Genomic DNA, 26,595 nt, shown 5'->3' on the forward strand with positions numbered 1-26,595 from the left:
GAGAGGATCCCTCTTGTCCTTTGCTGAAGGTAGCATTTGTTGGATTTTCTTAGCGAGTCTGTAGTTTGTAGATTGTGTTTCTCCATTAGCTTCCCTATATAGCCAGTGGTTCCCTTGATGTATGGCAGGCATGGGCAAACTTGGACTTCAACTCCCACAATTCCTAACAGCCCTGTTAGGCCAAAACACCTGGAGGGCCTAAGTTTGCCCATGCCTGATGTATGGTAACAAGCCATGGGAGTAAAGACAAAGATCCATCCAGAGTGGGCATGGGCAAACTTGGGCCCTCCAGGTGTTTTGGACTGCAACTCCCACAATTTTACACCAGGCATGGGCAAGCTACATTTTTTCAGGAGCAACCAGAGTTGCTTTTGGAGTGAGAGAATTGGCCGTCTGCAAGGACGTTGCCCAGGGGACGCCCGGATGTTTTGATGTTTTTACCATCCTTGTGGGAGGCTTCTCTCATGTCCCCACATGGAGCTGGAGCTGATAGAGGGAGCTCATCCACGCTCTCCCTGGGTGGGATTCGAACCTGGCAGCCTTCAGGTCAGCAACCCAACCTTCAAGTCACAAGGCTTTTATCCCCTAGGCCACCGCAGGCTCCGGCAAACTACATCAGGCATGAGCAAACTTCAGCCTCCAGGTGTTTTGCCCTGCAGGATAGGGGGCAGGACTGGGGTTCCTTGTGGTCTCTTCCAACTTGAGGCTTCTGTGACCTAACCTGTATGACAGGCAAGATGGGCTACAACAGGCATGGGCAAACTTAGGCCCTTGGACTACAACTCCCACAATTCCTAACAGCCGAAGTCCAAAACACCTGCAGGACCCAAGTTTGGTCATGGCCTGGGCTATAAACTGCAGGCCTGGATCATTCGAGGCGCCCCGTGGGTTGTCCCAGCCCTTGGCTGTCAAGCCTTCGCGGTGCAGGTGGCGAGGCGAGGCTGCCTTCCGCGTTTCCCGGAGGCTCTCCCACGGCGGTGTCCGCCAGACCGGCTGCTCCCTTGGGCCGGGGAGGCGGCTCCCTCGTGACCTTTGCTCTCCAAGGGGTCCCTTTGGGTCCGCAGACCCTCCTCCTCCTCCTCCAAGCTCCAGGCCGGGGGAGAGAGAGGCGGGCGCCTTTAAAGGCGGCATCTCCGCCCCTTGCCTGCCTGCCTGCCTCCCTGTGAGCGAGCCCCCTCCTCGCCGCTGGCTCTCCCTCTGCTCCAGGCCCCGCCAAAAGGCAAGCAGCGGAGGGGGCCAGGAGCAGGCGAAGGAGGAGGAGAAGCCTCCACCCCTCTCGCCGCCGCCTCCTCCTCCTCGGCTGCCCACTCGGCCCGGTGGGGCGCGGACAGTGCATGAGGGCAGCGCGAAGAGGAGGAGGAGGAGGAGGAGGAGGAGGAGGCGGCGAGGAGGAGCGGCTCCCTCCCGCCCGGGCCCTGGCAGCCCCTGCCGCCTCCTCCGCCGGGTTTCGGGGCCCCGGAGGCTGAGGCCAGCGCTGGGCGCCCGGGACATGCGGCCTCGCCCAAGAGGAAGAGGAGGAGGAGGAGGAGGAGAGGGGGGACATGAGGCTCCGCAATGGCACCTTCCTCACGCTGCTGCTGGGCTGCCTCTGCGCCCTCTTCTCGCTCTCCTGGTACGGGGCCTTCGGGGGCCACAAAGGTAAGGACACGCGGGAGGAGGAGGAGAGAAGAGAGGCGGGAGGAGAGGTGGGGGAGGGAGGGAAGGAAGGGGCCTTCCGCACTGCGCCTCAGGCCTCCGGGGACCCCGCCAGGCCCACACCTGCCACGCATTAGAGGAGGAGGAGGAGGAGGGGACCCTGGGCAAGAGGGACTCGGTCCTGTAGCGCCAGGAGGAGCCCCAGCCCCACGCCGAGCCTGGCTGTGCCCCCTCCCCAAAACAGCCTCAGCATGAGACAGAGTCGTTGCCCGCCTTCTCCTTCCCTCGCCTGGCCCTCCTCTCTCTCCCTGCTTTTGATGCCTTCAGGAGCGCGCTCATTCCCCCCCTTCCCTCTCCTTTCCTGTTTTGAAGGAAAGCAGCTCCTGGGGCCAAGCAAAGAGAGGGAGAGAACGCCACTTGTTTCCTTCCCTGGCAAGGTCTGCCCTGTTGCCTTCGTTGTCCCACTTGTGGTCCTGTAGAAAGTGAGGGTGGACTACTTTCTCCTCCCCCCCCCCCACACACATTTTCTTCCCCTGCTCCTCTCCCCTAGTTTTGAAATAGGTACCCCACAGATAAACTCAGGGCAAGCTAATCACCTCCCAAGAAAGGATACCCCCAGGCAAGAAGGCTATTCAATGCTAATCAATGTGATCAATTGCCTCAAACAGACAAGAGTTCTTCCTACCACCCTAGGTATATAAACCCCACTGGCCTAGTTTCCAACAAACCTCACAACCTCTGAGGATGCCTGTCTTAGATGTGGGCAAAACGTCAGGAGAGACTGCTTCTGGAACATGGCTATACAGCCTGGGAAGCTCACAGCTACCCAGTGATTCTGGCCATTAAAGCCTTTGATAACTCATGTATAAGTTGATCTCAGATATAAATCGAGGGCAGGTTTGGGAGCCAAAATGATGGATCTTGATCTGACCCCTTGAATAAGTCGTGAGTCGTTCTCTGAGACAGGAGAGTGCCTGCATCCCCTCAGGGGTCCAGCCAGCCCTGCCTGCCACTGTTTTCCCACCCAGGCATGGAAAAGGACCAAAAGGGATGCCTGCCCTGGTGGAGAGCAAAGGGGGCTGATGCCACTCTTAGGTTCTCCCAGGATGGAATAAGCTTTTGCCTTTCTCCACTCCACCCAGAGAAGAGGGCGGCTCCATTAGGAAAGGAGTCAAGGCACAGTACTTATATTTGACCTGTGGATAAGTCGACAAAGTTTTTTTTGCATTTGTTTTTACTAAAATTCCTAGACGTATGCATGAGCACACAGGGCACTTTGGTTTCTTCCCACTGCTGAACACAGCCTCCCTGCTTCCAACAGGCTTTTGAGCCTTTGCTGGGTTTTAGCTCCAGTAGCCAAGCAGGGCATGTGGCTTTTCCTATGGAATCCAGCTTTCGCTGAATGTCATCACAAAAAAAAAAAAAACCCAACAGGTAGGGTTGAAGGTCCTCAGCCCTGCCCTGTGCTCTTTGAACTCTTTCTTTGTATGTTGACATCCGATAGCTACTTGTGGTTGGAAGATGCTGGACTAGGTAGGTGGACGGAGTATCAGTATCATTGCCAGCAATGCTTGAAATAAACTGGTGCTAAATGCTTAACAAACAAAGGGATGGTATTCCTGACTTCTTGTTTTGGCATGTTAGGGATGGATTTTTTGTTTTTGTAAAACACACTTCCCTGTCTTTCCCTCTGCTTCTTTTACTGGTGAGTGTCTGCAGTGAATCATAATACTTTCCCTGCTGTTTGTGTTTACTTTAAATACATTTAGATCAGATGTATCACTGTTTTCTTTTACAGTGTATATACGTTTCCTTGTGTTATTGTATACTGAACTTTGATTATATATGTTTTACTTTGTGTTTTATTGGTTTTGTACCTTTCGATTGGATAATTATTTTATAATGGAAAGAGAGTCTAAAATCAAGAATAGTGAGCTTTTCAACAACTTGTTTAGACCTATCCATGTGTTTTGGCAAGGTGACAGGGATGGCACACAAAAGTAGGCATGTAAAAAGGAGGAAGTATGTTTGAGACATGCTGAAAAGCTGCTTGAGGGCTGGATTGTGTTTGGCAAATGGAGCTTGTCTTGATCGTAACAACATGGAGGATATTGGGGCAAAAGGCTGCCCCTATCGCTATGGTCCCTAACCAGTGAAACCTGAGAAATCTCAGCCATGAGCAAAGGACATGAAGACATATTGTGCTCTGGAGTGATAAAACAGGACCTTTGGGATGACATGTGTGTTGTTGTGGATAGCCAAACTCTTCTCCTGGCATTTTCCTTCCTGCATTCATACCTTTTGGACAATGGTAGCGAGCACCTGTGTTGTTGTTGTTGTAAACAAATTGCCTATATATGTTATAGGATGCACCCACACTGACAATTTACAGCAGTTTGATACCATTTTAACTGCTATGGCTCTTATGTTTGTAGTTTTGTTAGGTACTCCAGATTCTCTAGTGTATTCTCCACAGCTACAGTATTAGGTTTCTGCGACAGAGATTATCAAATACCTTGCCAAATGACAAATTTCAGGTTCCTAGAGGATGGAGCCACAGCAATTTGAAGCGGAGTCCGTCTGTCATGATTACGTAGTAGGGATACACTCACAGATTCAATGAGTGTATCACTCTGATTTTTGATGCTACAGTGGAGCAGCAGGCTAAGGGTGCATATACACTGTAGAATTAATAGAGTTTGACACCACTTTGATTGCTGTGGCTCAATTATAAGTAATCACAAGAATTGACATTTTGCAAGGACTTTAATATTCATTTAGTATTCTCAGGAGCTATGGCATGGAAGTTGAAGTGGTATCAAACTACATAAATTCTACAGATCAGGCATGGGCAAACTTGGGCCCTCCATGTACTTTGGACTTCCACAATTTAGGAATTGTGGGAGTTGAAGTCCAAAACACCTGGAGGCTGAAGTTTGCCCATACCTGGTATAGATGCACCTTAAGTTACCCAGTCAGACACACTGCCTTGCTTGCAAAATAGCTTATACAAGGAGGCAGTTTGATTATGTTGGGGTGAAGATCCTTCAGCCTGCTAGATGGTGTAGGCTACTATTTCCAGAGTCCCTTACCACTGACTGTACTGTCTTCAATCTTAAGGGAAGTCCCAGGTGCCTGTCAAGGCAGAAGCTTAAGAAGTGAGATGTCCTGCATTGTGATCCCATAGTGTCAGTCCACAGTGCCATTGGAATAATGTTCTTTGTCATAAAACATGCTTAGGAAGCTTGTTCTAAGCACTTCTATCCTGGTGAGACTGGACTGTGACAGCATCAACATCTCATTTCTGTTTCACCAGATGGAAACATCTAGTTGCCTAATGTTTAAAATATTTGGAGAGGATCCCCTAGCAGCCACTAGCTTCAAGTTTTCTCTTGTTATCCTGTAGTTAAATCATTTTGCAGAAGAATAAAAAGAAGCAAACAACCAAACCCCGCCGTCTTAAGTGCAGTTTAAGGTAAATTGAATAAGCTTCCCTATAAAGTCAAATTACAGAGAGAATACCACATTGATTGTGAGATTTATTCCCTTACTGCCTCCCCACAGCTAGCAGCTATACCTGTGTCCCATCGGTTTTGTCAGCAGGCAGCACAACTCTCTTAAAGGTTTCAGGATAGATTTACCTTGAAGAAGCCATGGTTGCCAAAGTAGCAAATATCCAAGGATGGTTTTCTCAAGACTGATGCAGTCCATCCAGTCTAAGTCAACTGCAAAACTGAGATTGAGAGAACGAGGAAGGGACTAATACAGACAGAGTTAGCTGCAACATTGAAGCATGGTGTTTCTGAAGGAATAAATGTATTGGATTCTTTATGAAGAAAACACATACAGTGTTCCCTCACTACTTCGCAGTTCGCTTTTCGCGGATTTGCTGGACCTGGCTGTACAGAAGGTTTGTGGATTTGCTTTCTTGATATGAATGCCATCTCATTTCCACATTTCACAATAATTGGTGGTGAAATTTATCTTGTATCCTTATCATGCCCTAGATATGTCTAAAGTAAAAGCTACCATATTTTTCAGGAGTTTCCATTTTACTGATGAAGAAGATACAAGGGGTAAAAAATATGTTTGGTTGGACTTCTTACATTCCTGGATTTCTGTTGTTTGCACAATTGTGAATGCAATTTCATGCTACGTTATGATGGTTTCGGTTTGGTAGCCAGCGTGGAATGATTTCAGTGCATTCACAATAATTTGATTCTTTCTGAAATTCTTTTTTATTGAATGTGCTGTATTTTTTAACATTTTGCTTTTTGGCTGTAAGGTTTTAGGGAGAGGTGAGTAGTTCCCTTGTTTGGGGCTTTGTGATACATAGAAGCTGTCAATAACTCAAGATCAAATTAGAGGCTATATTAAATGCACATGGTGAGATTTAAGAAATGAAACCCAAATAGGGTCAATGTAATATTTTTAAAAATGACTAGAGAAAGGTTTAACCCTCCCTTGCCTGCTCATTCTGGGTGCAGTCCAGATTGTGTGCTCCATTTACTTATTTGTGTGTTTTTCAAAAAGGTCTTAAAAAGTAGATCCGACACATCCTGTATAGCAGTGGTTCCCAACCTTTGGTCCTCCAGTTGTTTTGGACTTCAACTCCCAGTTTGCCAGTTTTTAGGAATTGTGGGTGCTGGAGTCAAAAGCACCTGGAGGACCAAAGGTTGGGAACCACTAGAATCATAAAATAATAGAGTTGGAAGAGACCTCATGGGCCATCCAGTCCAACCCCCTGCCAAGAAGCAGGAAATCGCATTCAAAGCACCCCCGACAGATGGCCATCCAGCCTCTTCTTAAAAGCCTCTAAAGAAGGAGCCTCTACCAAACTCCGGGGGAGAGAATTCCAGTGCTGAACAGCCCTCTCTCACAGTGAGGAAGTTCTTCCTAATGTTCAGGTGGAATCTCCTTTCCTGTAGTTTAAAGCCATTGTTCCGCATCCTAGTCTCTAGGACAGCAGAAAACAAGCTTGCTCCTTCCTCCCTTCCTTCCTGCTATATATAGTCTGATGTGACTCTCAGTGGAACAGAAATCAGCACTCTTGACACACCTGGCTTGGGTGTATCTACACTGTAGAATTAATGTAGTTTGACATCACTGAGAGAGAGTGACTTTCCTAAGGTGCTTGTATAATAAAGGTAAAGGTTTCCCCTGACGTTAAGTCCAGTCATGTCTGACTCTGAGGGTTGGTGCTCATCTCCATTTCTAAGCCAAAGAGCAGGCTTTGTCTGTAGACACCTCCAAGGTCATGTGGCTGGCATGACTGCATGGAGTGCCGTTACCTTCCCGCCGGAGCGATACCTATTGATCTACTCACATTTGCATGTTTTCGAACTGCTAGGTTGGCAGAAGCTGGAGCTAACAGCGGGTGCTCACTCTGCTCCCGGGATTTGAACCTGGGACCTTTTGGTCTGTAAGTTCAGCAGTTCAGTGCTTTAACACACTTCGCAACCAGGGCTTCTAAAGGTGCTTGTATAGCTTGCCCCAAACTCATCATCCTCAAGTTAGTTTGCTGAGACATTTGGTTTCTTTTTGCCGTTTTATCCCGCTGTTTACCAGACTTATCTTAACTGAATTCTCACCTCTTTATATCTCAGCAAATGGTTCATAATAATAATAATAATAAAACTTTATTTATACCCCGCCACCATCTCCCCAATGGGGACTCGGGGCGGCTTACATGGGGCCATGCCCGGGAAAAATACAATATAACACAATATAAAAACAACATATCATAATACAATTACAACAATACAATAAAGAATCATATACAGTACAACACAAAATCCAAAGAGCAGTATAACAGGGCAGGCCGCACTGACACTCAGTTAAAACTCGGGGTGAGAAAAGGATAAGAAAAAGGATAAGAATAAAACCACAGGGAACTAGGAAAAGATAGCAGACAGTCTAGAGGATAAATAATGGGGGCGTAACAAAAGCATGTAACAGTTACTCTCCGAAAGCACATCGGAAGAGCCATGTTTTTAGATCTTTCCTAAAGTCTGAAAGAGTGGGGGCTTGCCTGATTTCAATGGGCAATGAGTTCCATAAACGGGGGGCCACAGCAGAAAAGGCCCTCTCCCTAGTTCCTACAAGGCGGGTCTGGGATAAAGGCAGTGGCGACAGGAGGGCCTCCCCTGACGATCGCAGAGATCGGGCAGGTTTATGGTAGGAGATACGGTCACGAAGGTAGGTGGGTCCCAAACCGTTTAGGGCTTTATATATGATGGTCTGCACCTTGAATTGGGATCGGAAAATGAACGGAAGCCAGTGGAGCTCCTTAAACAGGGGAGTAGATCTCTCCCTGTAATTCGCCCCAGTTATTAATCTGGCAGCCGAGCGTTGGACCAGTTGTAATTTCCGAGCCGTCTTCAAGGGAAGCCCCACGTAGAGCGCATTACAGTAGTCCAGTCTAGAGGTAACTAGGGCATGGACCACCGTGGTCAAGTCAGACTTCACGAGGTATGGTCGCAGTTGGCGCACAAGTTTGAGTTGTGCGAAAGCCCTCCCGGCCACCGCCGACACCTGCGCTTCAAGCGTCAACGCTGAATCCAGGAGGACCCCCAAACTGCGGACCTGTGATTTCAGGGGGAGTGCAACCCCGTCCAGCACAGGTTGCCACCCAATACCCCGATCAGACGAGTGACTGACCAGGAGGGCCTCTGTCTTGTCAGGATTGATCCTCAGCTTGTTCCTCCTCATCCAGTCCGCCACAGCGGCCAGGCACTGGTTCAGCATCCGAGGGGCTTCCTTGGAGTTAGATGGAAATGAGTAGTGGATTTGTGTGTCATCTGCGTAGAGATGGCAACACCCTCCAAAACTCCGGATGACCTCTCCCAGTGGTTTCATGTAGATGTTAAATAGCATGGGGGATAGAATAGACCCTTGCGGGACCCCACAGGTCAATGGCCAGGGGTCCGAGCAGGTATCCCCCAGCTTCACCATCTGGGAACGGCCCTCCAGGAAGGACCGAAGCCACAGCAGAACTGTGCCACCGAGTCCCATCCCGGCGAGCCTCCCCAGAAGGATACCATGGTCGATGGTATCGAAAGCCGCTGAGATGTCCAAGAGAACCAGCAGGGTCACACTCCCCCTGTCCAGCTCCCTGCGGAGGTCATCCACCAGGGCGACCAAAGCCGTCTCGGTGCTGTGCCCAGGCCTGAAGCCAGACTGCGAGCGGTCCAGAAAATCGGTGTCATCGAGGAACTCCTGGAGCTGCGTAGCAACCACCCGCTCCAGAACCTTGCCCAGAAATGGGAGGTTGGAAATTGGCCTGTAGTTGTTACATACAGATGGGTCTAACGAGGTCTTTTTTAATAATGGTTTTACTACCGCCTGCTTAAAGCAGGATGGAACTGACCCTTGAACCAGGGAGGCATTTATAATAGCCACAAACCAATCCAACAACCCATCTTTGGCCAGCTTCACCAGCCAAGAAGGACAAGGATCCAGAGCGCAGGTGGTCGCCCTCACAGACCCAAGAATCCCTCCACGTCATCAGGAAGAACAAGCCGGAAAGAATCCCATAAGATCGCACAGACAGGTACCTCGGTTACCTCCGCTGGGACCACAATTAAGCTGGAGTCCAACTCACGGCGTATCTGAGCAACTTTGCCTGCAAAATGGTGCGCGAAATCGCTGCACCGAGTTGCCAAGTCATCAGGAAACCCCTGGGCCTCAGGAGGCCGCAGGAGCTCCCCAACAACTCGGAACAACTCCGATGGCCTGTTGGCTGCAGACGCTATGCGGGCAGTCGTGAAATCTTTCCTGGCTGCTCGCAGAGCCACGGAGTAAGCCTTAATAGCGGCTTTAGCCCGTGCTTGGTCGGACACGTCCTGAGATTTCCTCCAGATGCACTCTAGTCCCCTCCTCCTACGTTTCATCACAGCCAGCTCCTCGGTGAACCAAGGAGTCGACGCGATTCTACGCAGTGAGAGGGGACGTTCGGGAGCGATCGTGTCCAATGCCCTTGATAGCTCACTGTTATAGCGATCAGCCAGGACATCGACAGGATCGCCAGTCTCCAGGACAGGAAGATCCCCAAGAGACCTCAGAAGTCCATCCGGATCCATCAGTCTCCTGGGGCGGACCATCTTAATGGGTCCACCACCCCTGCGGAGGTTAGAAGGCACGGCGATACTTAAACAGATCAGATGATGGTCAGACCATGACAATGGAAGAATGTTTTGCTCTTCCACTCTTTTATTTTATTGTGTCCCACCGTCCACAATAAAAACAAGGTCCAAGGTGTGTCCTGCCTGATGTGTGGGCCCAGATATAACTTGAGACAGCCCCATGGTTGTCATGGCAACCATGAAATCCTGAGCTGCTCCTGTCAATGTGGTCTCAGCATGAATGTTAAAGTCTCCCAAAACTATCAGTTGTTGGGAGACAAGGGCCACATTGGAGACCACTTCTGCTAGCTCGGACAGAGAGACTGCTGGGTCGCGGGGTGGACGGTACACCAACAGAATCCCCAAGCTGTCTCGGGCTCCCACCCTCAGGAAAACACACTCGAACCTCGGGGATTGCGGAACGGCGCATCTGATCAGGGCGATGGACTGCCGAAAGATCACCGCAACTCCTCCTCCCCGCCCCCCAACCCTGGCCTGTTGATGCACCCCGAAACCTGGAGGACACAGCTGGGTGAGATTCACACCTCCCAGCTCATCCAGCCACGTCTCGGTGATGCATGCCAGATCCGCCTCCTCATCCAGGATCAAATCCTGGATGACAGCTGTTTTACCATTGACGGATCTGGCGTTTAGAAGCAGGACCTTAAGGTTGGGGGGTCTGTCCTGAAGACTACCACACCTAAACCTCTCCAGGGTCGCAAAAACTCTGTTGCGCTTCTCCCTGGGTTGATAGTGACCGTGCTTTCTCCTCCCCCATATCACCTCAATGGGGCCACCTCCATGAGAGCCCTCTTCCCCCTGATGGAAGAACTGGGTGGAGTTGCCAATTACCGGGACTAGTCAGCTGTCCTGGAAAGGAAAGCCTCCAAAGGTACTTGTTTTTTTAAAAAAGGAGCTTCTCTCCACTGATGGGAGAGAGGGGACAGTTGATTTGGCATCATCATGAATAGGAAGGTGACTAAGCACGAGTGGGGTCTTGTTGTGGGCCTGGGAGGTAGAACAAGTCTGACTTAGAGTTGGGGAATCTTGAATATCAATGCTCAGCCCGATGTCGAGGGGGCGAATCAGTGGGTCTACTAGAACCCTCCTGAGAGTGATGCCCCATTGTTGCAGTTTGGGCCCACACAAAAACAATTTTTCCCTTAATATTTTATCTTCCAAGCCAATGATAAGAGATAAGGAGCGGTTCCAGGATTGATACTCTCTACAAAGCCAGTCGATAGTCTTGATCTTTACCTCCGACCAGCTTATGGATAAAATTTGTGCAAGGGATATCTGGACTGCTCGCTTAGAAGTCCACCTGCCTCTGTTCAATAATGAGTCTGAAACTTCCACTGCAACCTTATTTGTTTGTAAAAGATGCTGAGAATTGCAGGAAGTATCCACAGATTGTCCGACCAATTCAGAGGGCAGCTCATTGTTCGACTTCTGCAGGACATTGTTGATTTCCTTCCCATCCACCCTCCCCAGACCCACTCCCCCAGATAAAAACCCACCCTCCTCTCCAGTCACTCCAAGGCCTGATCCGACGACTACCTTCTGCTCCTTGAGCTTAATTCCTCCCTGGCCTTCCGGAGTGCTTAATTCCTCATTCAAGTTAATAAGCCTGGTTGGTATAGTTGTTATAGTGTCTGTAGGAGAAGGATATTTCACAATCAGGGAAATTCCTTTGAAGAGATGGTCAAGTTTCGCGTTCAGTATTTCCAGCTGCTGCAAGACAGTACCGAACGATTTTCCCAACAGATCACATAAGTGCGAGAGTTCATTGTTGCCCGGAGTTTCCTTCCAACTCATTTCTTATTACCTTCTCAAAAAAACAAAACCAAAAAAAAACAAAAACCTTCCTATAGTATACCACTCTAATCTTTCAAAATTAGCACCTCAATCCTGTTGTCTCTTTCTGTCAAAGCTTTCACTCAACAGTACATACACCAACATACACAAACCATCAATTCACATTCTAAACCATCAATTACCAATCAGTAAACTCACGGTACTCTCAAATCCTATGTGAATACTTCCTATGACATTAATACCAGGTTAAGAACCCGCTACCTATCACGGTCAATACTGTTTCCCTGAGTAAAGATAAAAACTTTCTCACTCCCGACTCTGTATAACACACATACACAAACACACACACACAAAGGTGGGGGAAAAAAAGAAGAAGAAGAGTCCAGAAGCAGGAGTTTTTAAGGGCTTCCTCCACTCTCTTCCTTTCCTCCTTACTCCAGAGTAGCAGGGCCAGAGGTGGGTCAGCAGGACTCCCTTCTCCTGTGCTGGCAGGCAGCAGATGGAAACAGCAAGAAGAGTCCAGAAGCAGGAGTTTTTAAGGGCTTCCTCCACTCTCTTCCTTTCCTCCTTACTCCAGAGTAGCAGGGCCAGAGGTGGGTCAGCAGGACTCCCTTCTCCTGTGCTGGCAGGCAGCAGATGGAAACAGCAAGAAGAGTCCAGAAGCAGGAGTTTTTAAGGGCTTCCTCCACTCTCTTCCTTTCCTCCTTACTCCAAAGTAGCAGGGCCAGAGGTGGGTCAGCAGGACTCCCTTCTCCTGTGCTGGCAGGCAGCAGATGGAAACAGCAAGAAGAGTCCAGAAGCAGGAGTTTTTAAGGGCTTCCTCCACTCTCTTCCTTTCCTCCTTACTCCAGAGTAGCAGGGCCAGAGGTGGGTCAGCAGGACTCCCTTCTCCTGTGCTGGCAGGCAGCAGATGGAAACAGCAAGAAGAGTCCAGAAGCAGGAGTTTTTAAGGGCTTCCTCCACTCTCTTCCTTTCCTCCTTACTCCAAAGTAGCAGGGCCAGAGGTGGGTCAGCAGGACTCCCTTCTCCTGTGCTGGCAGGCAGCAGATGGAAACCATATGCACACATTCCTAAAAATATAGTTAATAATGTATTTCTGCATGGGATACACCGGGTTTGCTTTTCCTGTCATGTTGCACTTCACTGTTAATAGATGTATAAGTTTCCTGTCTTGTCACTCAGTGCTACAAAATATTTCTCTTTTTCATGGGATGTGGTCTCAGCCGATGTGTCAACAAACAGGAGCTTGTAGGTTTCAAAAAAGGATGTGGGTAAGGCATGTGCATGATAGTTTGCCCCCATGTTAATCTGAAAGAAAAATTGCTATTTCACTTCTGAACCAGTGGGTTTTACATACAACTGATATACATATGCAGAAATAAGATAGCCAGGGCATATAGCAAAAGACAACCAATGGACATGGTGACTAACGGACTGGATACCAAGAGACCACAAGTGGCCCTTGGGCAGACCTTGTAGTCAATGGGACAAACCAATGGTTAAGCTATTCAGCCAGAAATGGAAAAGAAAAGCACAGGACTATATATTTTGGCAAATGGTAGATTTGTGTGAAGCCCAAAGAAGTGGATCAATGACAAATCTAATCAAATTGAAATATATATATGCAGGCAGTTTTTGAGTTACAAACATCCGATTTACAAACAGCTCATAGTTAGAATGAGCCTGCGGGGCGCAGCGGGTTAAACTGCTGAGCGGCTGAACTTGTTGACTGAAAGGTTGGTGGTTCGAATCTGGGAAGCGGGGTGAACTCCCACTGTTAGACTCAATTTCTGCCATCCTAGCAGTTCAAAAGCATGCAAATGTGAGTAGGTCAATAGGTACCATTCTGGTGGGAAGATAACGGCGCTCAATGCAGTCATGCTGGCCACATGACCTTGGAGGTGTCTACGGACAATGCTGGCTCTTCGACTTAGAAATAGAGATGTGCACCCCCCCCCCCCCCAGTCAGACACAACTAGACCTCATGTTAGGAGAAACCTTTACCTTTACATAGTTAAGAATGCTGTGGAAACAACAGGAAGTGAGAGAAATCAACCCCTCAGAAGGGAAATTCATACCTGAAGGAGTTATCATGGGGGGAAAGTATCTCCACTGAAGTGCTATCACCAATCCTTGTTTCCACAACTAGCTAAATTTTTCAAAATTCAGTTCTCACAGTGAGATGAAATCTTCTAAACAGGGGCTCAGACAGCAAAACAAGAAACACAGAGATGTTAACCCTTCTCTACTTATCCAAAGCTATATATATTTGGCTGGAGTTACTTTTTAAAAATGTACCTATTCTGATCTACATGGAAATTAAACTTAAGAACAAATCTACAGACCCAATTTTGTTTGTAACTTGGAGACTTCTTGTATAAAAATGATATCTCTGTAATAATACCTATTACTTTCTATATTTGTAGACATTTAGAGTGAGAAAAAATGTAGGGAACTGACAGTTGGAGAATCATCAGTAGCAGTCATTGGAGTCACTAGTTGTAGGGCAGAGTGAATCAACCAAGCGATTTCCGTCATGTTATATTTGTAGTACGAACAGACTGCAAAAGTTGAGGGAAGGGCCCTATGCACAGTAATGTTTTCTGTCTGTGCCTTCTTTGTCAAGCACCATGCCGTCATGTTATTCTGCAATAAAAGAACTATAATATTAATGGACAATTACAGGCATGAATTCCTTAGTGTTTCTTTGAGGGTTGGGTTTGGGGCATCTTTGCTCACTATGGCCTCTATCAAACTGCTTTTGCAAGCCACTTCTGAAAACCATTCCTGGCTCTTAGTATTAGTCTGGCAAAGCTAATGGATCTTGTGCTTTGCACGTGGCTTAGTCTCTTTATTAACTTCGTGTCTCTGCTTTCCTTGCTAGTTTCTGCACTTTAAAAGTCATTAGGGCCATATCATCCATCTGTCTGGAGGCTACTTTACTTCCCCCTACCCATTTAAACAATGTGTCTTTGTTACTGCTGTATAATGGGTTTTAGCTTTGTGATGCTGTTACTTGCTTCCCTTGCATTACTCATCAACTAAAAGGTTCTTTCAACTGTGGTTTAAATCCCATTAAAACCATCTCTCTACAGAGCTTCAGATAAAGAGATTTGGGGGACTGATATCCGTGAAGACATTTCTAATAGTTGCTATTGGTATGTAGATCCCCTTCTTGAAAATATTATGCTTTCTCTGCTTTGTTACTCTGTTCTTTGAGTTCATGTATGTGTATTGATGGCAAAAGATACTGGAGTGTAATTTTCCATTTAAAAAAAGAAATAACACACAGGTACATGTACACATAGTAATGAAATGGTCTAGATTAAATCAAAGACTGTACTGCAGTGTATTTCTCTTTTTTAGACTGAAAATCATTCTCACTTAGTTCATACAAAAAATTGGGAGAAAAAGTAGTTTATCTCCATTTCCACACAATCTCCAGGTGTACATTTCATTTTCCCCTGAAACACTATCTTTGTCTTGATTATTTGGAAATAATGGGGCAATGCCACCTACCTGTTTTGCTCCTGTTTCCCCTCCCAGTAAACGAAGAGTAGCTCAGCCAATTTCTGTCAAGACGTTTTTGCCCACAAAAAAGTCCTTGGTGTATTGTGATACAGATGGTGGGTTATATCAAACTGTGGTAGCCTTTTGGACTTGTTCACTGTGACAAACCTGGATCATTGCCTCCCTGAAACATCACAAAAGGAACCAGCTACGTGTCAGTTTGGGTTTTGTAGAGTAGATTTACAATGGTCCTCGGAGCCTGTTTTGCCAGCCACTGCCTCAAAATTAGCTGAACAGTGTTGGTTTATAAGAGCAGTAGGAAAACAGTGAGTCATGGCATCTCATTTTTTTTAAAGGCTGAATGTAAGGAGGAAGCAGATTGGTGGCTCCTGAAGTTGAGACCGGCTCATTAGGAAGTGGACTGCAACCATTTATTTAATAGGTTCTTAAACAGAACTGAATCCTGCCTGATGCCTATAGTGACGGGTTTGAATGATGATCTGAAGTTCAAAAAATAGGGAAGGGGCAGGTAACAATTAACCCTTGAACTATTGTGGTGACAACTGTCTGCAATGAAGTAGCACCCATTCAGGTCTTCTGAAAATATTTGGTAAATAATTTATCTGTGTCAACACACAGTTCAAACAGAATATTCTCTACCTATTCAGTAGTTTCTTATGCTTATAGTCTGAAAATAAATTGCTGTGGATGGCAACAGCAGCTCTCCAACTTCTCACCCCCCCCTTTTTTTTTTTGCGTAGGTCTACTTCTCATCCTACATAAAACAAGTTTACCACAGCATCCCATTAAAAATGGAGTTTGGTATGATTCTACGTCCCTTAACACAGGGAGAAGAAAATGTGCAGTTCACTGGATATGGCTCCCAGTGTTTCCCACTATTGACTGTGTTGGCCAGGGCTGCTGGGAGGATTGCATTTTGCCCAGCCCTACCTTAGCATAAAGTTTAGGGCAAGTTGTTGACATCCTCACTTGATGTTTACTTGGAAGTTGAGGCTGCATGTCTAAACTCATTTAACTTGAAGACAAACCCGGACTGAAATGAGTTGGGTTGCTTTGATGGCAACATCTGCCTCTCATTTTCTTTTTTTTCTCACCTCATATTTTTAAAAAGGTCATTGGAGGCTTGCTGTATTTTAACATTCTAATTCAGTGCTATTACAATGGGGGCTTTTTGCTGCCAATGGCCTCTATATCTAGGTTGAAAGATACAATTCTAGAGGTATTATCTACTCATAATGCAGTGAAATTAGATTTACTGCATGCATAGGGCTTGTTTAACTGAACATAACTTCCAGTAATGTCATCTTTGTTATGAGGCTTTTTGTGGGGCCTCATCACTAAGGGGAATACCTGTTGAATGAATTATAAAACCTTTTAGTGTCCCCTGTATTAACATCTTAATTTTACCAAATATAATGTGAACAGCAATAACCTTGAAGTCATGTGCTTCCTTTAAAACAGGAGCAGAAATTATGGTAGTGTCATTCCAATAAAATTTGGGATGTTACATGATTCTCATTTCCTTTTTAAAAACATGTTTTGCTGATTTACTTTCACCATGTTGTGTAATTAGTTCCCCCTTTCTAAAGGACATTTTTCCTTAGATTCACCCTTGCTGTTCAGAGAGCAACTCCGGACGACAAGTGTGTCAGAAAAACTGGAGGAACTGGGCAAAAGTGGCATATATGTCTAACGGGGGGAAAACTGAGATCTGAATAAAAACACTGTCTGTCAATTGGTATGGTGATCTTACCAAAATGAAGAATACAAGTTAGCAACCTGCTTAAAAATATGAAAAAGTTGTATAAACTCCTTATGAGAAACCTTTTTTAGAGCTGAATTCAATTTCAGAGACATTCCCAGGAATCACTTTCTAGTAGTGAAAGGGGAACGGGGTCCAAACACAAAAGGTCTGGACCAAAAATGCCTTCATATTTTAGTTTAAAATTCTTACTTCTAGTAACTAAATTATAACAGACGCAATCCAGGTTTTTGGAATGGGAGGGCAAAGTATGTAAAAGAGAAACACGTGGGTTGTCCTAAGGGAGGGTCTCAGTTGCTACGTGATCTGCAGAAAGAAGCTTTGAGGCCCTGGAGGGCTAGACTCGGCCCCAAGGCATGAAGGTCCTCACCCCTAAACAAAAGTCAAAGACATCTGTGGGAACGGACATCTCTCTCTATGATTCTGGAGTTTATGAATAGGCATTTATTGCTGGGCATTCCTTATAAGGAGCTTTTCATGTTTCTCTTTCACCAAGTATTCTGTTTTTAACTTGACTTTCCAGAACTGTTTATGAAACCTGCTTCTTTGTGTTGCAACTATAATTTTATCTGGGGAGATTAAAGTGAATGGTTTTTACTAGAATTAGCAATTAATCAAACACTTTTTGATATTTGTTACACCTTGGCTCAGAAGAACTTGAGTTTCCAAGTACAGCTTTCTAAGGAACTGAGATGGGAAGCCCAGAGGCCATATTTTCTCAGGTAACTTTTGATCTATAACCCTCATTATATTTCAAGTGGCAGATGTGGTAATCTCACTAATATAAAGCAGTCACCCTGGTAAGAGATGTTTAGTGTGTGTTTCAACAGTAATGGCAAAATGACCCCAAACAGAAAGATTTTGTGTGGTGTGTGTGTGTTTGTGGAATGCTAGAGGTATACAAGATTTTGAAATAGTGTATTCTAGGTTTGGCCTATTAGGTCTAAATGACTTGGCATTAGAGCATGTCTGATGTTAGTAACTAGTAAGCAAGGTTAGCCTAGTTAGTACATGGATGGAAGATTGTCAGTAAATACCAAGTGCTATAGGTTTTATTTTGAAGGAAGAAACTGGCAAAATCTGAGTATTCTTTGCCTGATGAAATTTATGAAGTTGCCATAAGTCAGCAAGCAACTTGAACACACACACACACACACAAAGAGAGGTTTGACTTGGTTAAAGAATGCAGTACAGGACTCGTTTATTAGTCAGTGATCTAGTGGCATTGACTGGTGGTGGGAAACAAAGATGAGTTAGGGACCCTGATTACTCAAAGGAATGCAAAATATATTCAGAAAGCACTATTTTTGTAAGTAATAGCTCTCTAAGGATATGCAGTTGTAGGAACCACGGTGTTCTATGCTGTGACTCCTGTTTTGATTTTAGGTCTTCCTTTAACATCCTTGAAGAGCAGCAAGTATTGACATGAGCTAAATTGCAAGTCAGAAGACACAAGCTGAATATTCATTGCCCTATATCTCATGATCTGATCCCAGATTATCTACTTATCTTAGATTATCAGGTAGCGTAGATTCATATTATCCAATTCAAAGCAGATAATCTGGGATCAGATCCTGGGATATAGGGCAGTGTAGATCCAGCCATTGGACTCCTAAACTATCAAAGTAGACAACCCACATTATCTGCTTTGAACTTGATTATATGAGTCTACACTGCCATATAATCCAGTTCAAAGCAGATAATCTGGGTTTTACATGGCAGTGTAGAATGGACTTAAGTCTGAAGCATTTCTAAGGGCCCTTCCAAACAGGCCCTATATCCCAGGATTTGATCCCATTTTTTCTGTTTATTCCCGATTATCTGGCAGTGGGGACTCATATAATCCAGTTTAAAACAGAAAACTTGGGTTCAGATCCTGGGATATAGGGCATGTCTGGAAGGGCCCTAAGAAGAAAAAGGGTCATACAAAGACCATCTGTTCATGACTGCCTAACAGTTCTGTGGAATAACTCCTGGTATGGCCTTGTAGATCTTGCCCCAGCTGCTCTCCACACCCAGTGAATCTCAGCCATGGGGCCAAAACTCATCTTCCTGCTGTTTGTGACATTTCCCATGTCCAGGGTAGCAAAAAAAAAAAAAAAACAAAACAAAAAAACCCAAAAAACAAAGAGAGAGAGAGAGAGAGAGCCAGAGGATATCTGAATCAAATTTGCTGGGGAAGAGTACACATCCGGTCTTGGTACGTTCCTTTGTAAAAATAATTTGTGCTGTTACACAATTGGATCATTCCTCTCTACATCAATATATTGCTTATTGTGAGGGGAAAGTAAAATAAGTGGGTGGATATAAGTCAAAGCTCCAATACTTTCCAAGCTCTCAGGTATAACAAAATAAATGTTGATTAGTTTAAGATCTTACCTGTATTCCTCTGATTACAGTCATTCATTGCCATCTGTATTGAAACACTATATATACAGGAACTGTGTAGAAGATGAATGTGTGAAGTGTTTCTCATGTATGTGAGTTAGGTGCTTCGGACTCCAGATCTTCCTCAGACCCTTGCTTTTATTATTGAATACATTTATAAATGGTGCATTTCAGTGAAAAAGAGAGGTATCTTCATATTACACTTGGATAACTGAAACAATTTTGGGCACTATCACTCTGAACATATTGCTTTAGAGCAAGATAAGCAGTAACAACAAGAAGACAGATTCCTGTCTTATAGAATTTATAATCAAAAATTCAGGAGTGGGAAAGAAAAAAAGGTAGAAGATTTGGAGCCTTAGCCAAAGTCACCCAAGTGAAGTATGAATTTCAGGTTTATTTTTTTCTTGACTAACCTTAATAGGATGTAGAATTTATTTGGATCAGGAGACAAAAATGTTCATTTAGATCAATTTACAAATAAAACCCATGGATTGTTTGTATGTCACCTCTTTCATGTAGAGAGCATTTTCCTAGACAGCATTGAATCTGAATAGCTAGGCTTTTGAAAATAACACAATACCATTTATTTACTCTTGAATGGGTGTCATGCAGATCTCCAGATGGGGTTGGGTTGCAGGTCCTAGCAGCCCAAGGCAAGCGAGGGGTCCTGGGAGTTTCAGCCAACAACATCTGGATGTTGCATGATTCTCATCCCTGTTCTGCAAATGCACTAGATCTGTGCAGGAGGTCCTTTCATCATGGTAGCATTTGAGACCATTGTCAATGTAGTCACATCATTAATGTAAAAAAACATATAAAATAAAGATGTTTGTACTCATAGATAAAAATTACAATATTTTATGGCTTATTCTTGTCCTTTATGAGTTGTTTCATGTAGGGGAGGTGATGTGTTGTATCTTTTTTTAAGCATGGGGAAGCCTTACTATGTAGCCAGTCAACTGCAGAAGTTATTTTGTTAAATGCATACTTGCCTCTTATGTTTCTCATGCTTTTATGGTGAGCATAGTCAACACACTGTTCCTTACTAAATGAAATTATGTGAATGAGGATTTCCAGCATGTAACAGATTCTCTGTAAGCCTGGCTTAAAACCAGTTATTCCTTAATATACTTCTTCATATTTTAGATGCTGAAGCCCCATTCAGGAGCAGGGCAAAGGTGGTGGTAACAGCTAATGCTGTTTGCTTGGACTATTTGGCAGTTGTACTTTAGTATGTGTGTTATTTGTATAGCTTTTTGAACTGAAGGCAACTACAGATATGATTAGGAAAGAAACCACCAAAGACTTGTCTTGAATTTTAAAAGCTCAATTTTAGTGAGGATATAAAGAAATTGCTAACTCTGTGTAGAAGTATCTCATCTGTATTGTGAGTTAAAATGGCATGGCTTTTATAATAGCTTGATTGATATATTAGCAGAAGATAGTATTGATTTGTGTGTCTTTCATGAAAGGAACTAATTGTGTACATACTGTTTCATAATATAACAATGTACCAATTGTTTTTGTAAAAAACCCTATCCATGTGAGTAGTATGTCAATGGAAAGAGCAATGCAAATGCATTATATAAATAGCCTGGATGATATGCACTACACAAGAGAATAGATCGATATCAGAAAGCAAAAAGCAACTATGAAGGAATTTTGAATGTAGCAGATGTGTATTGTGTAGTGGTTGAGTTTTGGACAAGGACTCCAAAAGGCCAGGGTTAAAATCCCTGCTCAGCCATGAAAACCCATGAGGTAATCTTGAACAAGTCATATTCTCTCTCATCCTTAGACGAAGGCAATGGCAAACCTCCTCTGGATAAACCTTGTGAAGAAAATTCCAAGATATGGTCTCCATAAATCATATTAGGATTGAGGGCATAAAATAACAAAACTAATGAAGTAGCTGTGTTAGGCTATCACAGTAAAAGAACAGAATCGTTTGGCATCTTACGGATTAACACATTTCATTATGGCACAAGCTTCTGCGGGTATTAGTCTCCTCCTTGAAAATGCAGTTGCATCAAGAGAAGGAGGCTGGAATCCCTGAAAGCTCAAGCCAGTTTTTAAAAATTGCCTAATAAACTATGGTAACTTGACAAACATGGCTACCACCTTGCTCCCTACAAAAATAATCATCACCTGTAGTCAACATATGTGGAAAACAGCTTTGAGTATTTTCTAAATGTTTACAAGTTCTGAAATGGTTACAAGTTCTGGACATTCCATAGATATCTAAACCTCACTTGCCTAGTTTACAATAGACCTCATAACCTCTGAAGATGCCTGCCATAGATGTGGGTGGAATGTCAGGAGAGAATGCTTCTGGAACACAGCTATACAGCCCAGAAAACTCACAGCAACCCTCTGAAATTGTTGTTACTGTTCAGATGGACAGTTCCTCTTACACCTATTTTAAGTATTCTGACTTGTGGAGTGGCTTAGGGAGCTTGATATGTTTATTCTTCCTTGATCATCTAGAATTCTGTGTCCACTTCTGGGCACCACAATTCAAGAAGAGGATTGTCAAGCCAAAATGTGTCCAGAGAAGGGCGATTCGAATAATCAAAGGTTTGGAAGCTAAGCCCTATAAAGAGTGGATGATAGATATTTGTTCTGCTTGAAGAAAAGAAGGCTGCGAGGGGATATAATAGTTATGTTTGAGTATTTGAAAGGATGTCACATTGAGAAAGGAGCAAATTTGTTTCCTGCTCTGGAGACGAGCACATGAAGCAATGGGTTCAAACTGCAGGAAAGAAAATTCCACCTAAACATTAGGAAGAACTTCTGATGATCAGTGCTGATTGACAGTGGAGTATGCTGCCTTGGAGTGTGATGGAGTCTCCTTCTCTGGAGCTTTTTAATCAGAGGCTAGATGGCCATTTGTAAAGAGTGCTTTGGTTGTGTGCTCTTGCATAGCAGGGGGTTGGACTGGATGGCTCTTGTGGTCTGTTCCAACTCTATGATTCTCTGACTTCTTTAGACACACCCTAGGCCTCACATGGAACTAATTTAAAGGATAGGAATGAAAAATCTTAGTTGCTTGGACAAGATGCATAATTTCCCAAGGAACATTGATTTTGGAGTAGTTGATACACTTAACCCATTTAGATTATCTAATTTCACATCATTCCTAATGGGAAACAACTGCAACTTTTAATGTATATTGAATGGATTTAGAGAAAACTGCCTTTTCACCCAATATAGAAACAGCTTAGCATGCTATTCTATTGGGGAGATGGTGGCGGGGTATAAATAAAGTTTTATTATTATTATTATTACTATTATTATTATTTCTCTTCCACTAGGATTATGGGTCACTGTGCCTATTTCCGTTTCTTTACGGGCTTTGGATATCCCACAGTGGCATGTAACATTTCTCACCATCATGCCAAGTCAAGAATTCTAAGGGGATGTTGAAGACCTCGTTCTTATTTACAATTGATGTGATCCTGTAACATAAGCAACATGCCAGATTGATGTTTCTCCTGTCCTGCAGTCTCTGGACAAAAGGAATTATGCGGGATGAAAAATTCATGTTCCCAAATGTGTGTATTCTGACAGTGTGAAAGATGTGTGGGGATGCAAAAGATGAGAAATGATATGTTCTACAGACATCTGCTAGTATCCTGGTAGATTAATCCCTGCTTTTCAATAGAAAACAGATGAGACAGAAGTGTAAGTCTCCATCTGTCATCTCCTGCTATTCCAGTTGTTGTTCTAGCATAGCCTTCTCCAGCCTGGTGCCCTCCAGATGTGTTGAATCCCAGCTTCCAGCTGGACTAGCTGCCGCAGAGGAAGGCTGTAGCACAATGGTTCCCAGCCTGGGGTCCCCAGATGTTTTTGACCTTCAACTCCCAGAAATCCTAACAGCTGGTAAACTGGCTGGAATTTCTGGGAGTTGTAGGCCAAAAACATCTGGGGACCCCAGGTTGAGAACCACTGCGGTGTAGCAGAAGCTAGGTGCCGTGATTTGGCTGGAGTATCTATCAACTTTCTACTGTAGTTAAGTAATGTTCAGGGCATTGTTAAATACAGTTCAGAAGACTGTTGAATTCAGGCATATTTTCCATCATCCTTCCCTTTATTAGGTTAAGCATCTCTGCCTCTTGGCCCTTTTCTTTGTTCTTCTAATAGCCTCTTATCCTCTACATGCCCTGTTTGTTTTCTAGTTAATTGGTTTTGTTCCACTCTTCTTTAGTATCTAGAATTTCAGGCGGATTCTGCATTTGCCACAATTTTTCCCCTCTTGTAGAGTAAATCTCTACGCACTTATGAATCCAGACCTTTGAATGAATTCTGCTGTTTCAGTAGGTTGTTGGAACAGGATGCATTGTGGGTATAAACTTCCACATGCTTTCCCCCACCTCTGGCTGACAATGAAGCCTTTTAGTTCACAGTTTAAAATAGATGGCCCTAGTTCATAACTCCATCCATTTCTCAGAAATAAATGTCCCCACCCTGTTTCCTTAAAAAACTAAAGCAAAGTTCTTTCTTCTCATATCTTCTCCTCTTTGAAAGTGAATATGATATAAACATTCATTGCTTATTGTTCCCAGTAGGATACTTAGAATCAATTCCCTCGTGCTTTTCCTTTCACAAAATGGACCTAGTGAAGAATCCCATAAATAGTGCTTTATTCTAGTAGAAAATGCATTTGTCAAAAATGCTGGCAGAGAAAAAAACATGAATTCACTGTCAGAGCAATTGCAATAAAAGGGGGGTTTTAAGGTCCTTGGGACGGGAGCTTGCCTTATTTATTTTATTGTTTACAGCATTTCGTAAAGTACATTGGTAATACTTTGAAAACTATACAACAGCTAAAATACATTCATTTAAAATACATCCAGATATATACACGAATCCACACTATATTCATGTGAAATATTTTGAAATAATTACATTTATTGTCTGTAAATTAAAACCTCTCAACTGTATATTGTAGTTTATTTCAACCAAAATGCCATGCTCTCTTCAAATTACTGTGAATTTTATGGAAGGACATTATGCTAAGTGCTTTTTTATACATTTGGATATTTCATATAACAACGCATTTTGCTTTTCTTACATACAGCTATTGTATAACTTTGCATTTAGATACTAATTTAGTTTCATTTTTTTGTGTGCTGTCTCGTGTTGTGTTCTGTAAGATTAAATTTTCTCCTTCACAGATCTTTCTTGCACTTTGTGGAAATAAGCTTTTCTTTAAAAAATGAATAATCTGTGGGCTCACACCTAGAAAGAGAATACAAAGGTGGAGATCTAATAAGTGCCCTGGTTGAAGTAAGCGTGCCAGTATCTTTATGCTGAAATCTCATTGAGGGGTGTCCTCTCTTTTGCAGTTTCTCTCCTGTCTCATAAGTACTGTTTAGTCCTAGAACCAATGATTGACCAAGAGATAGAGTTGTACCTGTAATCTCTTATATACACAATCTTACACACCTGGAAAGACAGTTATTGCACAAGGAAGTACAAGATATATCCTTCAACAGTTTCCTACAAAGTACGCATCCAAGAGTAAACAGCAGTTATGGCTTTATCTGTCGTCAGCAAGGTCAAAAGGGTCATGATAACAAGGTCAGCTTGGTTGACAGCTGGCATGGAAATTTTCTGTAAGTCAAATGAAACACTAATTTGTAAGATCGGTTTTGTGAAGGCACCTTCCCCCATGCTTGCCCTTTCTGACCTTGTGATTCACAGAGGGAATCTTATATAACCACTTGTATGGTTGCATTGTAAACACTGTCAAGCTTTATTTTAAATGAATGCTATGCTTTGACTGAAATGTTGCTCCACTGTACAAATATTCATTCACTACTGTTATTAATAATGGCAGAGTAAAATGAAAAATAGAGCATACTCCAGTTGTGTTGCACTACAACTCCCCAAAGCCATCAACTAGGTTAAATTACCACTCCTAGTTAGATTGGGGAATGCTGTTCTTAAAAACAAATGACAGGTTGATTTTCAGTCTAAGGTGAGATCTTCCAGAGTGAAATTATCAACAAAAAGAATTAAGCATAGGTAAAGAAATGAGTGAACCAGCTGTGGGAGTTAATGAAAGTTGCTATTTGTGTGGGATACATGTTCAAGGCAACTAGATCAGCTAGTTGGCATTTTGTTGTCACACTCTTCAATGACCTTATTCAGTAGTAATTTACCAAAGTAAAGTATTCAAAAACTGTTTTTAAATGTATGTGTTGCAGGCATGTAAACCTTTATAGCTTTCTTTTGGGAAAATGGAATCCCATTTGCTTTGCTAGGGTTGTTGATATGCATGCAGAAAAAGCAAATGTAGCAATGAGGCTGCATGGGGGAAAACACAAAAATCCATTTTAGGACAACCCCTTTATTACGAGGGTTATCCAGAAAGTAGAATATGTTTTGGAATTAAAAATGAACAAAGTATAGGAGAAAACATTTACCATATACAGTTGAAAGCCACACCCAAATACCACTTCTCAACATTGTCGCCATTCAAATCTAGGCATTTATCATAGCGATGAATGAGCTTGGCAACTCCTTCCCCACAAAACTCTGCCACTTGCATCCTCAACGCAGCGTTTTGGCGACGATGCGCAGCTGTGGGAAGGGGTGACCGGCTGGTTGAGGACGCAAGTGGCAGACACCGATTATCTTGACCCATTCCAATCTGGCTTCAGGCATGGTCATGGGACTGAGACAGCTTTGGTCACCTTGGTGGATGACCTCCGTAGAGAACTTGACAGGGGGAGTGTGTCCCTGTTGGTTCTCTTAGACATCTCAGCGGCTTTCAATACCATCAACCATGGTATCCTTCTGGGTCGGCTCTCGGGAATGGGGATTGGGGACACTGCACTACAGTGGCTCCACTCCTTCCTGGAGGGCCACACCCAGATGGTGAAGCTGGGGGATACCTGCTCGGACCCCTGGCCTTTGACCTGTGGGGTCCCGCAAGGTTCTATTCTTTCCCCCATGCTTTTTAATATCTACATGAAACCGCTGGGTGAGGTCATCTGGGGTTTTGGAGTTCGGTGCCATCTCTACACAGATGACATTCAACTCCACTACTCCTTTCCACCTACCTTCAAGGAAGCCCCTCGGATCCTAGACCAGTGTCTGGCCACTGTGATGGGTTGGATGAGAGCCAACAAGTTGAAGCTTAATCCTGATAAGACAGAGGTCCTCCAGGTCAGTCGTTCGACCGATCAAGACATAGGGTGGCTACCTGTGCTTGACGGGGTCACACTCCCCCTGAAGGCGCAGGTCCGCAGTTTGGGGGTCCTCCTGGATTCATCACTGTCACTTGATGCCCAGGTGTCGGCAGTGGCTGGGAGGGCCTTTGCACAATTA

At 44.1% G+C, this 26,595-nt stretch overlaps 1 protein-coding gene across 1 annotated transcript in view; it reads left to right on the plus strand.

Moving 5' to 3' along the window:
- Positions 1–1,373: 1,373 nt before the first annotated feature.
- Positions 1,374–26,595, plus strand: part of mgat4b (alpha-1,3-mannosyl-glycoprotein 4-beta-N-acetylglucosaminyltransferase B) — a 126,170-nt gene continuing 100,948 nt past the window's right edge. Inside the window, exon 1 of the mRNA XM_003217461.4 lies at positions 1,374–1,638. Coding sequence (XP_003217509.1) covers positions 1,542–1,638 — 97 coding nt within the window. The 5' untranslated portion in view covers positions 1,374–1,541. The remainder of the gene's footprint in view (positions 1,639–26,595) is intronic.

This window comes from Anolis carolinensis, chromosome 2 (assembly GCF_035594765.1).
Source record: "Anolis carolinensis isolate JA03-04 chromosome 2, rAnoCar3.1.pri, whole genome shotgun sequence".
Lineage (NCBI taxonomy): Eukaryota > Metazoa > Chordata > Lepidosauria > Squamata > Dactyloidae > Anolis > Anolis carolinensis.